Source organism: Papio anubis, chromosome 6 (assembly GCF_008728515.1).
Source record: "Papio anubis isolate 15944 chromosome 6, Panubis1.0, whole genome shotgun sequence".
Taxonomy (NCBI): domain Eukaryota; kingdom Metazoa; phylum Chordata; class Mammalia; order Primates; family Cercopithecidae; genus Papio; species Papio anubis.
This window is the reverse complement of record NC_044981.1, coordinates 145,478,166-145,491,777: the sequence shown is the minus strand read 5'-3', so window position 1 is coordinate 145,491,777 and position 13,612 is coordinate 145,478,166. Positions and strand designations below refer to the sequence as shown.

General features: G+C 37.0%; 1 protein-coding gene across 1 annotated transcript in view; it reads left to right on the top strand.

The window, feature by feature from the left end:
* The window catches only part of NUS1 (NUS1 dehydrodolichyl diphosphate synthase subunit), a 35,583-nt gene extending 24,688 nt beyond the window's left edge, over positions 1-10,895 (top strand). Inside the window, exons 4-5 of the mRNA XM_003898258.5 lie at positions 3,822-3,921; positions 7,273-10,895. Of these exons, the coding sequence (XP_003898307.1) occupies positions 3,822-3,921; positions 7,273-7,363 (191 nt within the window). The 3' untranslated portion in view covers positions 7,364-10,895. The remainder of the gene's footprint in view (positions 1-3,821; positions 3,922-7,272) is intronic.
* The last annotated feature ends 2,717 nt before the right edge of the window (positions 10,896-13,612 follow it).

Genomic DNA, 13,612 nt, shown 5'->3' with positions numbered 1-13,612 from the left:
AACAGCATGGCACTGGCATAAAAACAGACACAGACTAATGGCAGAGAATAGACAATCTAGAGACAAATGCATACATCTCCAGTGAACTCATTTTTTGACAAAGGTGCCCAGAACATACTCTGGGGAAAACCAGTATCTTCAATAAATGGTGCAGGGAAAACTGGATATCCATATGCAAAAGAATGAAACTGGAACCCTATCTCTTGTCACATACAAAAATCAAATCAAAATGCATGAAAGACTTAAATCTAAGCTCTCAAACTAAGAAACTACTACAAGAAGACATTGGGGGAAGCTCTCTAGGACATTGGACTGGGCCAAAACCCTACAAGCACAGGCAACCAAAGCAAAAATGAACAAATGGGATCACATCAAGTTAAAAAGCTGCTGCACAGCAAAGGAAACAGCAAAGTGAAGAGACAACACAGAGAATGGGAGAAAATATTTGCAAACTACCCATCTGACAAGGGATTAATAACGAGAATACATAAGAAGCTTAAGCAAATCTATAGGAAAAAAATCTAATCTGATTTTTTAAATAGGAAAAAGATCTGAATAGATATTTCTCAAAAGAATACATACAGATAGCAAATAGGTATATGCAAAGATGCTCAATATCACTGATCATTGGAGAAATGCAAATTAGACCTACAATAACATATCGTAAAATGGCTTTTTTTTTTTTTTTAACAACAGGTAATGACAAATGCTAACGAGAATGTGGAGAAAGGGAGTCCTTGTACACTGTTGGTGGGAATGTAAATTGGTACAACCAGTATGGAGAACAGTTTGGAGGTTTCTCAAAAAACTAAACATTGAGCTACCATATGATCCAGTAATCCCTCTGCTAAGTATATACCAAAAAGAAAAGAGTCTGCACTCCTATGTTTATTGCAGCACTGTTCACAATAGCCAAGATTTGGAAGCAGCTGAAGTGTCCATCAGCAGATGAATCAATAAAGAAAATGCACAAGTGGACCATAGAGTAGTATTTAGCCATAAAAAGAACAAGATCCTGTCATTTGCAGCAACACAGATGAAACTGGAGGTCATTATGTTAAATGAAATAAACCCGTCACAGAAAGACAAACATCACATGTTCTCACCTGTGGGAGCTAAAAATTAAAACAATTGAACTCATGGAGATAGAGAGTAGAAGGATGGTTGCTAGGGGCTGGGAAAGGTGATGGGGGAGTGAGCCGGAGGGAAGTGAGGCTGGCTACTGTGTACAAAAAAAAAAATTGAGTAAGATTTTTTTTTTCAAAGTTGTTGTGTCTATTCAGGGTCCTTTGCATTTTTCTACAAAGTTTGGGATTGGCTTTTTAATTTAAAAAAACTCTGCTGGGGTTTTGATATGGATTGAGTTGAATCTGTAGCTCAATTTGGGGAAAGTTGCCGTCTTAACAATATTGAGTCTTCCAGTTCATGAACATAGTGTATTTCTCCATTTGTTTGGGTTCTAATTATCTTTTTTTTTTTTTTTTTTTTTGGAGACAGAGTCTTGCTCTGTCGCCCAGGCTGGAGTGCAGTGGCACGATCTTGGCTCACTGCAGACTCCACCTCCCAGGTTCACGCCATTCTCCTGCCTCGGCCTTCCGAGTAGCAGGGACTACATACAGGCGCCGACCACCACGCCCGACTAATTTTTTGTATTTTTAGTATAGATGGGGTTTCACTGTGTTAGCCAGGGTGGTCTTGATCTTCCGACCTCGTGATCCACCCGCTTAGGCCTCCCAAAGTGCTGGGATTACAGGCGTGAGCCACCGCACCTGGCTGGGTTCTAATTTTCTTAAATAATATTTTGCAGTTTCAGGGTATAGAATTTCTACTTCTTTTGTTAAATTTACTCCTAGGTATTTTATTCTTTTTGATGCTGTTGTTAATGGAATTATTTTCTTAATTTTCAGGTTGTTTGTTAATACTTAGAAATACACTTGTTTTTTAATATTGATTTTGTATCCTGCAACCTTGCTAAGATACAAGTTCACCTAATAGTTCTAGTAGCTCTTTTCATAGAGACTTAGGATTTTCTAAATACAGGATCATGTTGTCTATAAATAAAGATTACTCCTGCTGTCTCTGCTGAGGTTATTTTTTTATTTTATTTTTTAGTCCGGCTTATGTCTATGTAGCTTAGTGGTTAGCCAGTGATTTCCACACTGGTTATGCTTAGATACCTTAAATTTGTAAGGCTTCCATGATTTCTGGTATTGGAAACTGAATTTAAAGTTGCCAGTAGTTCTCAAGTTTCCTTGGCTTTTGATTTTCACTGAACTTTCTTCCTGCCCTGTCCCCTACCCTGCTTCCCCTCCTAGTATGTATGTTATTTCCCAGTCGGCCATGGATATGTGAGAGTTTATCTGAGCCCTTATTTCCTGGATCTCACTGTTAAATTTCTTTCCATTGTACTAACTGAGGCTACAACCTCAGGCAAGTAAAGCTGTGTGTTTTCCTGTTTGTTCTCTTTTGAATTTCCCACCTTTAACTGTCAAACCATGGATTTTCATTGTTCCTTTTCCTTCTTGCCTATACCCTCCAGTTCCAAATTGAGTCCATATCTTTTGACAGCAAATAGCAAATCATCTGATTTTTCTGTCAGAGATATACTGGTAAAATGTAAGTTCCCTCCAGTTGATTGGGGTGGACATTGGGAGCAGTCCCAGGCAAGAAGGCCGTAGACCTTTGCCATTCTTACTGAAAACTCTAGCTTTTTGTTTTGCTTTGTTTTTTTAAAGAATAATTGTCTGCCTTTGGTCAGTATCTAGTGTTCTCGAATGGTTGGTTTTTTCCAATTTAACATGTTTTTTATAGAGAAGATTTGCCACCCTCTTTACATCACTATTGGTTTGCAGTTCCTTCTTGTCATTTTTTATGGAAGATAATTTATTGCTTTTTAGGTGATACAGGAATGTGTGTTCTTCTGCTTGGCCCATTCACTCTACCAGTATGGACTTTTAAAAGGACTTTGTTATGGAAGTAATTTTTTCAATATTGCTTCTGGACAGGACCACCTAATCCAGTTTCCTTATTTGACAAATGAAGGAATTTGGCACTGGAGAGATTGTATAGCAGATAAGTTAGTGGCAGAACTGAGGATATTAACTATTGGAACCTTAAAATTATAGTATCTTTTTTCTATACTCTTCAAACTTTATTTTTAAGCTATTGAAATACCCTTATCCTTTTTTTCCCCAAGTCAGGTCTCATATGGAAACCAGTTCATGAAAGAGATAAAAATTGACCCTGCCCTTGTTGAGGCAGATGCTTGGTCTCCTTTTGCTCTCTGAGGCTGCTCCGGCTCTGGGGAGCACTGTAGACATTTGTAGTATATAGCTAGGAGTTGGTCTTTTTGGGTTCATAGCTGTAAAACGAGATACATGAGGGAAGGAAGGAGAATAGATACTTTTTAAATTTCCTTTTCGTCTCTGAAGTTATTCGATTCTGTGGCCAGAATCAAGCAGTCATGCCCTTAGAACTGTAGTACCTTCCCAGGATTCCAAGAAAACACCTACGTTGAGTCTTAAAAGATACATGTGATTTTGGGGGCACCTGTTGGGTGTAGTGTGGGAGTTGGGTTACCCTTATCAGGTAATCAATCCAGTTAAATAGACTTTTGAGAAAACTTCCACATTTGGAATGAGCATAGATATTAAAGTATGTATTAGAGAGTTGGGGGTGGGGCATGGAGACATACCCGAAGAAAACAGGTAGTTTAAGAAACCAATTTGATTAATACATTTTGCCGTTGATCTGTGTGTTTCTGTGTGTGTGCATGTGGGTGCCGTGCATGTTAAGTTCATGTGTATTTCTTTATTTCCAAGGTTCAAATGGTTGTCCTGATCCTGATTTAGTATTGAAGTTTGGTCCTGTGGACAGCACATTAGGCTTTCTTCCCTGGCACATCAGATTGACTGAGATTGTGTAAGTAATTAAAAGTGTACTGACTTTGTTTAGATTCAGCAAGTGTTTCTTGAGCTCAGCACTATACTAGATCTGGTGGGGATTTCCAAAGAATTATAATACTGGATCTTTTACGTCAGTTATTTCACAGTGTCACAGGTAAAATAAAGTCATACATAAATGAGTTAGACACAAGAGAGCGTATAGTTGTGCAGATGTTTGGTATTGCCACTAATTACCTTAGGAGATCGGGAGTGAGACATCATTGTAAAGGGTGTGGCTTGATCCATGGATATATAAAATGGGTACAGTTTTCATATTTAGAGGAAAGGCGAGAAGAGGGGAAAAAAGAAAACTTGGGGCGTGTTTTTTTTTTTTTGAGGCGGAGTCTCGCTCTGTCGCCCAGGCTAGAGTGCAGTGGCCGGATCTCAGCTCACTGCAAGCTCCGCCTCCCGGGTTTACGCCATTCTCCTGCCTCAGCCTCCCTAGTAGCTGGGACTACAGGCGCCCGCCACCTCGCCCGGCTAGTTTTTTTGTATTTTTTAGTAGAGACGGGGTTTCACCGCATTAGCCAGGATGGTCTCCATCTCCTGACCTCGTGATCCGCCCGTCTCGGCCTCCCAGAGTGCTGGGATTACAAGCTTGAGCCACCGCGCCCGTGGGGCGTGTTTTAAAGAAATAAGAAACTAGCCACACCAGAGCGGACAGTGTTAGGCAGTAGCATGAGATGAAATCATAGTTCAGAGGTGTCAAGGTTCACAAATCTTTAAATGCCAGCATAAGGAATGTTTATAGTGGTAGGCAGGCAATAGGAAACCTGTTGAGCCTGTATATTATGTGGGAATGGTGATTTTGGAAGGTTTGTTTAGTAGCTTATGCACTAGAGTGGATTGGATTTGGGAAAGGATGAGATTAAAAAGACAAGTGAAGAGGCCATAACTATAATTTAAGGGAAAATACATTGAAGAGAGTGAAATTGCTTATTTAGAACAGTTTAGGCAAACTTTCTATGAAGGGCCAGATAGTAAATATTTTAGGCTTTTCAGGCTGTACAGTCACTTACAACTGCTCCTCTCTATTGCAGCTATGCAACTCTGCTGCTATAGCTAAACAACCAAGCATGATATGTGAACAAGCGTTGTGACCGTGTTCTGATAAAACTTTATTTACAAAAATAAGTATCAGGCTCCTAGGCTGTATTTGCTGACCCCTAATTTAGAATAAAGGAGAGACATAGTAGCCTTAAAATATATTTAAATGCTGGGTCTTGGAGAATACTACAAATTCTCTCTCTCATGACAAGTATTTACCCAGTATAATTGCAGGCCTAGCACTTTACTAATTGTGATAAAATTAGAGAAGAGATGAAATGACTCCTAAGTTTTTAAACTTAAGTGACTAAGTGATTACGATATTATTGAGAGGAAACCAGAAAGTAAAGGGAATATTCAGTTTTGAAGGGAAGATGCAGATGATTTTGAGGCTAGAGTCTATTTGGATGGATATGCTTAGTGTAGGACAGATAACGATGTAGAATTGATGCTTGAGTGAGAAGTCAAGGCTAAAGATGTATGTTTGGGGATCATGATAACCTAGGAAGTAGTTGAACCTATGAGAATACAGAGTATCTCTCCAGAGTGTACGAAGGGGTCCTTTAAGCTTGCGGGCAGGAGGGACAGAGTTTCAAAAAGAGGAGAGGACATGCATCATGTTAGAGTTGGAAAGGACGCTAAATCATCTGGTCCTACCTTCTCATTTTATAGGTAAGGAAAATAGGGAAGAGACGTTGTTCAAGCTTGTCACAAAGTGAGTTAGAACCCAGGTCTCCAGACTCAGAGTTTCTTTATGGTGGGAGTATGTTTCTCTTACCTGGTTTTCTCCAAGGGTTTTCAGGTCATTTCAGGTGGTCTCCAAGTATGACAACAGTGATGCCGTGGACAGTTGGGAGTGGTCTGGAGGGAAGAACAGAAGGATTTTGGTTTGAATCTTGACTATGCAGCTCAATTATGTGACTTTGGAAAGTTATTTAAACTTCTCTATATTTGTACAAAGGGCATGTTAATTTGGAGCTGAGAATTTAAATCTGATAATGGACAAGATATGAAGCACATAACAGGCTCTTCCTTTGACCTATGTACATGTCTGTGATAGCTATATCACATTATACTGAGGTTTGCTTTGTATTTGTGTACCCTTTACGAGACTGAGCACCGTGATGGCAGGGAAAATGTGTTAATCATAATACAGAGAAGGGAAGGGTGGGGTTCTGACAGAACAGACTGAGAAATAGCAACAGAGTTTCTGAGGCATTGAGGGCTAGTGGCACTATGTTTATTGAAGAGTTGTAGGAGATGAGGTTGATTGAAGGGGTAAGATGAGGAAGACTTAGGAAAGTTGAGAGTTTAAGGATGTTTGAAGCAAGCTTTAGCAAGAAGAATGCATTACATTTGTTCTTTGAGCATATTATTTCAGAGACGTGAATAAGACTTAAGGTTGATGGCAGAGATTAATAAGAGATGATGAGGAGTTAGAAGTGCGTGACTTGTTTCAGAATTTCTGGCAGTCAGAGGAAGGATAAAGAAAAGTATAGCTAAAGACAGGCAGGAGTCCTTTCAAGGTAGGTTTGTTCACTCTTTTTTTGTGGTACATGTGACTATGGGACTCTGTGACTCTTCTGTTCTGACCAGGTGTTTGACCCTGATACTATTTGGAATTCCCAGATTATATTTGGAATTCCCACATTATAAAGCTACATAAATTACAGATGTTTTTCATGTTACTTATTGAAAATTAATAGTTACTTCTAATATAAGGGAACCCTCTGATCGTGTATTCAGTCTATCTTTAAAGTGCTTATTTTCACACTGTAATTTTCCTTGAGTAATTGGAAATGGTGGAGATAAGTGTTGATTTATAGGTTGCTCACAACATGGCTACAATATTTCATCGCGTTTGGATGCTGTGTAGCCCTGCCCAACATTAAGCATGGCATATTAATTTTTTACTTGAACTCTTTCACAACGAGCTGAACAATCTTAGTAGAAATTGTTTGGCATATTCTGCTTATAATTTACCCTCAGAGCAGAGGGAATACCTATCTTCCATGAACACTCGTCAATAAACAGTGACCACTACCCCTCAGTGCCTCAGAGGCTCTCTGCTATTTCCCAGTCTGTTCTGTCAGGGTCCCACCCTTTTAATCTCCATATTATGATTAAGACATTTTCTGTGTTTGTCTTGGTGCTGTCTGGTGGAGGATAATTTGGTGTATTCTATTCTTAACTTCTTTTTGTTCCTTATCTTCTGGTTCCCCCCTACATTACATACAGTGTATATCTAATTGCTTTTTTCCCCCCTGTATTTTCTTTTCAGCTCTTTGCCTTCCCACCTAAACATCAGTTATGAGGACTTTTTCTCTGCCCTTCGTCAGTATGCAGCCTGTGAACAGCGTCTGGGAAAGTAGTGGTCATTGGTTGCATAATTTGATTTGAGGCTTATGGAGGAAAGGACCCAAGCGACTCTGATGTTTACAAAGCACCTATGAAACCCTGTACACACCTAGTTCATAATCCTCATAATTTATCAACAAACACAAAAAAGTGTCTTACTTGAGAGTGAGTGTGTGTGTGTGTGTGCGTGTGCACGTGCACACATGTGCACGTTTGTATGTATGGAAATAAACTTACAAATGGGGACGTATTGGAGAAGGAAATACATAGACCTACAACTTTGAGCAAATAGCAGCAATGTTTTAGGAACTGAAATGTCACACTTAAAGTCTTCAGCCCAGCTACTTCCCTATTTTTGTGGGGAGCAAAAGGCCTGATTAGAACTGTTCTGGTTGTGTTTGGCGGGAGGGGAATAATTTTTGTTCAGTCCTTCTTAGTGACCAAACTTTAATTTTTAAGAATAATATATTGACTTACTGAACGGGAGCATTCTGAGTTGAAAGGAGCTCCAGAGGAGTGGAGTTCTGTGTTGCTCACATGTTAAAAGCTTGCTCACCTTCAGAGCAGAGGAAATACCTGTCTTCAGATATCCGTCCATTTTCATCTCTTAATTGTAGTCAAAAGTATGACTTGAGAGTATTGCTCTGGTGTCTGTATTCTGGGTTATGAAGATTATTTGAAAAATAACTCTTACCACATTGAAATGCAGACTTTTAAAAATTTAAATATTGGATTAGGCAGTCAAAAAAACCAAACAAGCATACAAGGTCAATAAGTTGTAATCTTGATAGTAAAGGTGGAACACTAACTATAAATGGAAAGAAAGTTTTGATTTCCTTTTTTGTTTGATGGGCAGTATGCCATATTATACCCAAAGTTGGTTTAAAAAATATTTCCATCAACTATTTTTTTAAAAGTAAACATTTGAGGGAAGTTACCAAGGCAGCTTTTTTCCTCAAAAGTAACCTGTTCCTCTTTGGAATAGCACATTTTAGGGGCATGGTTAATAACTGAGATTTTTACTCAGTAAATCCTGGTGGTTACTGTGTGTAAAATATCTTTAAGTAAGATTGAAGGCCTCTGTGGGGAATAAAATATTACCAAAGTCTATAAAAATAAATTTTACATGTTCTCTTTTATGACAGAGAGCAGCACTGGTTCTGTTATTTTTAAAATGAATAATTGATTTCTTGATAGGTGTTTGATATTTCTTCCCTCACTGCTGATTCTTAGATAGAAACCATTCTTGATATTTGATAGACTGTTTTCAGAAAACCCTTATCAACAAGTGTACAATACTTATCTAAAACTGTACATTTAGAATGGAGCAGTTCAATACTATATCTCAGAAGTCTGGAAAATAGCAAAGAAGACTGGATTTGGAAAGGATGGTCTACAGTTGCTTGTCAGATTCTGAAGCTATGAAGAATAAATGTTTTAACTTTGGATTATGAAACCCCATTTATGATTTTTTAAATACACTTGAAATAAAAATGATTAAACTAAATTTTGGTCCAGTGACGTTACTTTGCACTGCATAATCCATTATACATTGTACGACTTTTTTGTTTTAATTTATTACTGAGAGTTTTGTGTGAAGCTACAGCATATCTAATCAGAGAATTTCTGATTCCTTATACTGTGATTATGTTATATTGAGGCATTTGTAATGCAGCTTAAGACTGAATTTATGCCTTTTGTAAACATGATAGGTATAAATGTCTTATAAACATTCTGGAGTATGTATAGCTTTAATGAATGAAATTTAATGGACCTGATTAAAATGAAGGGATTTAATCTTTGTTAAAGTGAAGTTAGTCAAATTACCTACTGGAATATAGCCCAAGCCACTAAAGGTTTAATATTTGCATTTTTCATGCTTTTATTTTCTCCTTCCATTCATAAGTATATACTTGAAAGTACATTTGTAGCCTATGATTTGAGTCTCTTGAAGTTCTAGGAGGAGGCAAAGTACAAACTACTAAGATTCTCTTTTCAGAGGTAGTCATTCCAGAACCTTCTCTTTATGAGTTCACCTGCTAGTACAATCTCCACAACTTGAATGGCATTGTTTGTTCTATAATTCCTGCCAAAAGCATCACAAGTTGTACATCATCAAACCTCCCTTTGCACTCCCAAGAAGAACTGGTAATTTTAAACAAAAGTATGTGTCTTTATTTATATTGGAAAATACTGTCTTTGAATAGTTTCTTGTTGACACTCCCCACAATGGAAAAATTACCAAATTTAAACCTGTTTTATGAATGGCAGCTTGGAGCATAGCAAGAAGTTGGAGGATTTGAATTCCATTCCCAGTTCTCATTGTGTTTTGTTTCTTAAAACTGTAATAATCGGTTACTGTTATAAAGTTTAAAAGGTGGTTTTAATGTGAATAGCAAATTCTGGTATATCGTGACTAACGCTTAAGAATGCCTGTCTTTGAGAGGAAGGTGTTATAATATTAATGAACAGTGCCAAATACACTGTGCATATCTACAATTTAATCTTTGAATGTATGTTACTGGATTAGCTCCCTCCTCCTTCTGTGTGATGGTACCATGCATAGAGTCAATCAAATCCTGTGATGTTTTGTATGGACTTTGACAACATGTAAATAATGTGTAAAGCAAGTTTTTATGATTAAGGAATCAAATTTATTGAATTTTATTATTGAAAGTTGAAACTTAACATGTATGAACAAAATCCAATAAAAGAATATACTCTTTTCTTTGACTATAGTATTATGTGAATGCTACATTTATTCTGAACACTTAGGGGCTGCAAAAATGTAATAAGAAATGCATATGACTAGATAGCAATACTGTTTTTTTTAGATGGTATGCTCTTGATTGAAATATATTCTCACTTTTACCAGGTTAAACATTTGAAATCTTACAATGTTACTTGCTTTTTGATAGATAATAGTGAAATAAATTCAGCTTTGCCTTTGCTAGAGTTGTCAAAATTCCACAGTAATTAAAATTTGAATTTTCACAGAATATGAAATTTCCAAATTAAAAACGTATTATGTGTACCCTTTTAAAAAGGAATGTGATAGTTCTTGTCAAATGAGGAAATTTAAAGGTAAAAGTTATGGTTTGTCTTATGCTGCATAGACTATTCACCCCCTAACTTGAAGGTCTAATCATAAGACAATTGGTTTTTTGTGCATGGTTTTCATCTAAAATTAAGTTTACCAAAGGTAAATAACTGATTACTAGGAACTGCCTTTAGCAAAAATTACTATAAAGTTCAGGACAGTTTGAAATAAAACCCAGGAAACAAGATTAATGTGAGCAGTTCTCCAAGATCCTCGCTGGTAGGACATAAACTATGATAAAATGGGTAGGAAAAGGTATTGCAAAAATAATTTCTTAAGGTTTAAAAGATATACTTTCGTTATAGGAAAAAGGATTCAGAGAAACAAAGGATTGTAACCTTATTGATTACATTTTTGGTGATCACCGAGAATTTTTTGTACTTATATTTTAAAAAATGTATTCTACTGTAACAAGTTAATAAAGAGATTTTTTTAAAAACTATAAACTAGAAATTGAGAGTCTTACATTTTCTTTTGTATTTGATTATTGTGTCTGGATATAAATTATAATAGCACATGAAAATAAAATGTTTTAAAATGATAGTCCACATTCAGTTATTAATATTTAATGTTGGTCCAAATTCTTCAAATAATTTTATGCTCATCTCTTCTCTCCCTCATCTAGTGATTCAGGGACTGTTAATTTTAGCATGACATACCCAGATGATTGCAACAAATAAAATTAAATGTACTCTGAGGACAAACAGCAATAACTGCTATTGACTGTATATAGCCCCCTTCATTAGTAATTTAAGTTGCTGTTACGAGGACAAGAAAAAAATCTGGCTTGGAAAATGCAATCCTGGAAAAAACAAAAAAATTCAGAATATGGATAAATGCTAACAGCATAGTTCTATACTTGTATAGAGTAATGTTTCCATTCTGATAAAGATTTATTTCAATTGCTATTATGGATGTGGTTCTATGCGTGCTTTATTTTAATGTGTGTTTTTCAGTGTTAATTATCAGTAACAGTTATACTTAATTAACTGCCTTAAATTTTCTTATTTCTTTTTTTTTAGAGATGAGATCTCACTATATTGCCCAGGCTAGGCTTGAATTCGGGCTCAAGTGATCATCCCGCTTCAGCTTCACAAGTAGCTGGGCTGAGAGGTTGTATGCTATCACGCCAGGCAAATTTTTTATTTTACATGAAATAGAAGTAGATACAGGTAATGATAATAGTAGCCAACTGTTGTCACCAAGTATTTTAATTAGATTTCAGACAATTAGAAAATGGGACATCAAGAAAAATGTGGAAGCTACTTAGCTGGGGATGTTTGACATGGCATTCGTTTATCTAGTGCAGTGGTTCTCACCTGGAGTGATTTTGCCCCCCAGTGGACATTTGACAACTGGAGACATTTTATGTCACAACTCAGAGAGGAGGTATATTAGTGGTATCTAGTGGGACCAGGCCAAGGATGCTGCTAAACGTGCTGCAATACACAGGACAGCCCTTGCAACAATTAGCCTCAAATGTCAGTAGTGCCAAGTCTCAGAATCTTTGGTCTAGTGTGATTTCTATAGTTTGTCACTTAATTTGTGGGAAGGTGGGGTGGTACTGGATGTTGCCTAAAATTTATCCTATAGGTTAATTTTTTAAAACATCCGATTTATTTAGAATTCATTGTAGATCCTAGAGATAAATTATGTGCATATTTTAATTGTATGAAATGATATATTAACATTTGCCCACACATTATATTCATTATGTTCACATTTATCTTTGACATTTGACCTACCAGTTTTCCAAAGTTTATTGGGTTTTTTTTGTTTGTTTTTGTTTTTGTTTTGTTTGTTTGTTTTTTTCAGGGTTTTTTTTTTTTTTATTATACTTTAAGTTCTAGGGTACATGTGCATAACGTGCAGGTTTGTTACATATGTATACTTGTGCCATGTTGCTGTGCTGCACCCATCAACTCGTCAGCACCCAACTACTCGTCATTTACGTCATGTATAACTCCCAGTGCAATCCCTCCCCTCTCCCCGCTCCCCATAATAGGCCCCGGTGTGTGATGTTCCCCTTCCCGAGTCCAAATGATCTCATTGTTCAGTTCCCACCTATGAGTGAGAACATGCGGTGTTTGGTTTTCTGTTCTTGTGATAGTTTGCTAAGAATGATGGTTTCCAGCTGCATCCATGTCCCTACAAAGGACACAAACTCATCCTTTTTTATGGCTGCATAGTATTCCATGGTGTATATGTGCCACATTTTCTTAATCCAGTCTGTCACTGATGGACATTTGGGTTGATTCCAAGTCTTTGCTATTGTGAATAGTGCCGCAATGAACATACGTGTGCATGTGTCTTTATAGCAGCATGATTTATAATCCTTTGGGTATATACCCAGTAATGGGATGGCTGGGTCATATGGTACATCTAGTTCTAGATCCTTGAGGAATCGCCATACTGTTTTCCATAATGGTTGAACTAGTTTACAATCCCACCAACAGTGTAAAAGTGTTCCTATTTCTCCACATCCTCTCCAGCACCTGTTGTTTCCTGACTTTTTAATGATTGCCATTCTAACTGGTGTGAGATGGTATCTCATTGTGGTTTTGATTTGCATTTCTCTGATGGCCAGTGATGATGAGCATTTTTTCATGTGTCTGTTGGCTGTATGAATGTCTTCTTTTGAGAAATGTCTGTTCATATCCTTTGCCCACTTTTTGATGGGGTTGTTTGTTTTTTTCTTGTAAATTTGTTTGAGTTCTTTGTAGGTTCTGGATATTAGCCCTTTGTCAGATGAGTAGATTGCAAAAATTTTCTCCCATTCTGTAGGTTGCCTGTTCACTCTGATGGTAGTTTCTTTTGCTGTGCAGAAGCTCTTTAGTTTAATTAGATCCCATTTGTCAATTTTAGCTTTTGCTGCCGTTGCTTTTGGTGTTTTAGACATGAAGTCTTTGCCCATGCCTATGTCCTGAATGGTACTACCTAGGTTTTCCTCTAGGATTTTTATGGTATTAGGTCTAACATTTAAGTCTCTAATCCATCTTGAATTAATTTTCGTATAAGGAGTAAGGAAAGGATCCAGTTTCAGCTTTCTACTTATGGCTAGCCAATTTTCCCAGCACCATTTATTAAATAGGGAATCCTTTCCCCATTTCTTGTTTTTCTCAGGTTTGTCAAAGATCAGATGGCTGTAGATGTGTGGTATTAT